Below are 887 nucleotides of genomic sequence, written 5' to 3'. Positions count from 1 at the left end.
TATATATATATAGGTGTCATATCAGATGACCTAATTAGTAAACACAGTTTTAGTAAAGTCATGTTCAGAAATTGCACTGGGTAAGAGATTTAGCTATTTTTACTGCCTCTGGGGTATCAGACCTGCTATTGAAATAATGAGAAACAAAAGCACCTGCAGCAAGCAGAGGTTCAGGAGACTCATTGTAGAGCACACTCTCCTTGAACCACATGTTCTTGTGGGCTCCTGTGCTTGTGCAGATGTTGCTTAACAGGCACACGCAAACTACAGCACAGAACTGACATCACTCTTTCATAGTTCATCTTTAGTAGTGTTAAAAAAAGACTCTTACCCATAGTTCCCCGCAGAGATGACACCCGGGACATGTTGCCCACTAAGGACATGGTGGTCTTCTGTAGGCCTGGGTTTGCTGATTTCAGCAGGGGCGAAATGACAGACAGGCCTTGCAGCTTCTCTATGATGCTTTGACTCATCAGAGTGGACAACTGCGCAGAGGTCAAAATACAAGTTGAACAACTTCTCCTCGAGTTCAGCTGCACGTGTATTTCCAGCAAGTGTACATACAGGGCTCTTTGAAGCGGTCAGGTTCTGCAGGGCTCCACAGCACGCCTCCAGAGTGGCCTCATTCTGACTGCAGCCCAGCAGAGACAGATACAGCTGCAGGGACTTCTGGTGGTACAACCAATTCACTCCTTCAGGATTTTCCTTCTCCGTGGCTGGGAAGTTGAAGTCCTGATAACAAAAAGGTGTGGTGTGAATGTATTGAAGATGGCTTTGAAACACGCAGTTTTGAGTTGTCTGTGTGGTTAATATAGAATAAAACCTGCTGAAAAGGCCAGCTGTATTATGAATGGTATGAATTTCCGTGTCGGTCCATTGCTGGTTTG

At 45.2% G+C, this 887-nt stretch overlaps 1 protein-coding gene across 1 annotated transcript in view; it reads right to left on the bottom strand.

The window, feature by feature from the left end:
- The window catches only part of LOC107579228 (plakophilin-1-like), a gene marked incomplete at its 5' end in the record, with an annotated part of 4,969 nt that extends 4,171 nt beyond the window's left edge, over window positions 1-798 (bottom strand). Inside the window, 3 exons of the mRNA XM_016265079.1 lie at window positions 154-225; window positions 326-485; window positions 565-798. Coding sequence (XP_016120565.1) covers window positions 154-225; window positions 326-485; window positions 565-798 — 466 coding nt within the window. The remainder of the gene's footprint in view (window positions 1-153; window positions 226-325; window positions 486-564) is intronic.
- Between the last annotated feature and the right edge of the window lie 89 nt (window positions 799-887).

Source organism: Sinocyclocheilus grahami, unplaced genomic scaffold (assembly GCF_001515645.1).
Source record: "Sinocyclocheilus grahami isolate Dianchi unplaced genomic scaffold, SAMN03320097.WGS_v1.1 scaffold15557.1, whole genome shotgun sequence".
Lineage (NCBI taxonomy): Eukaryota > Metazoa > Chordata > Actinopteri > Cypriniformes > Cyprinidae > Sinocyclocheilus > Sinocyclocheilus grahami.
This window is presented reverse-complemented; position numbering and strand designations above follow the sequence as displayed.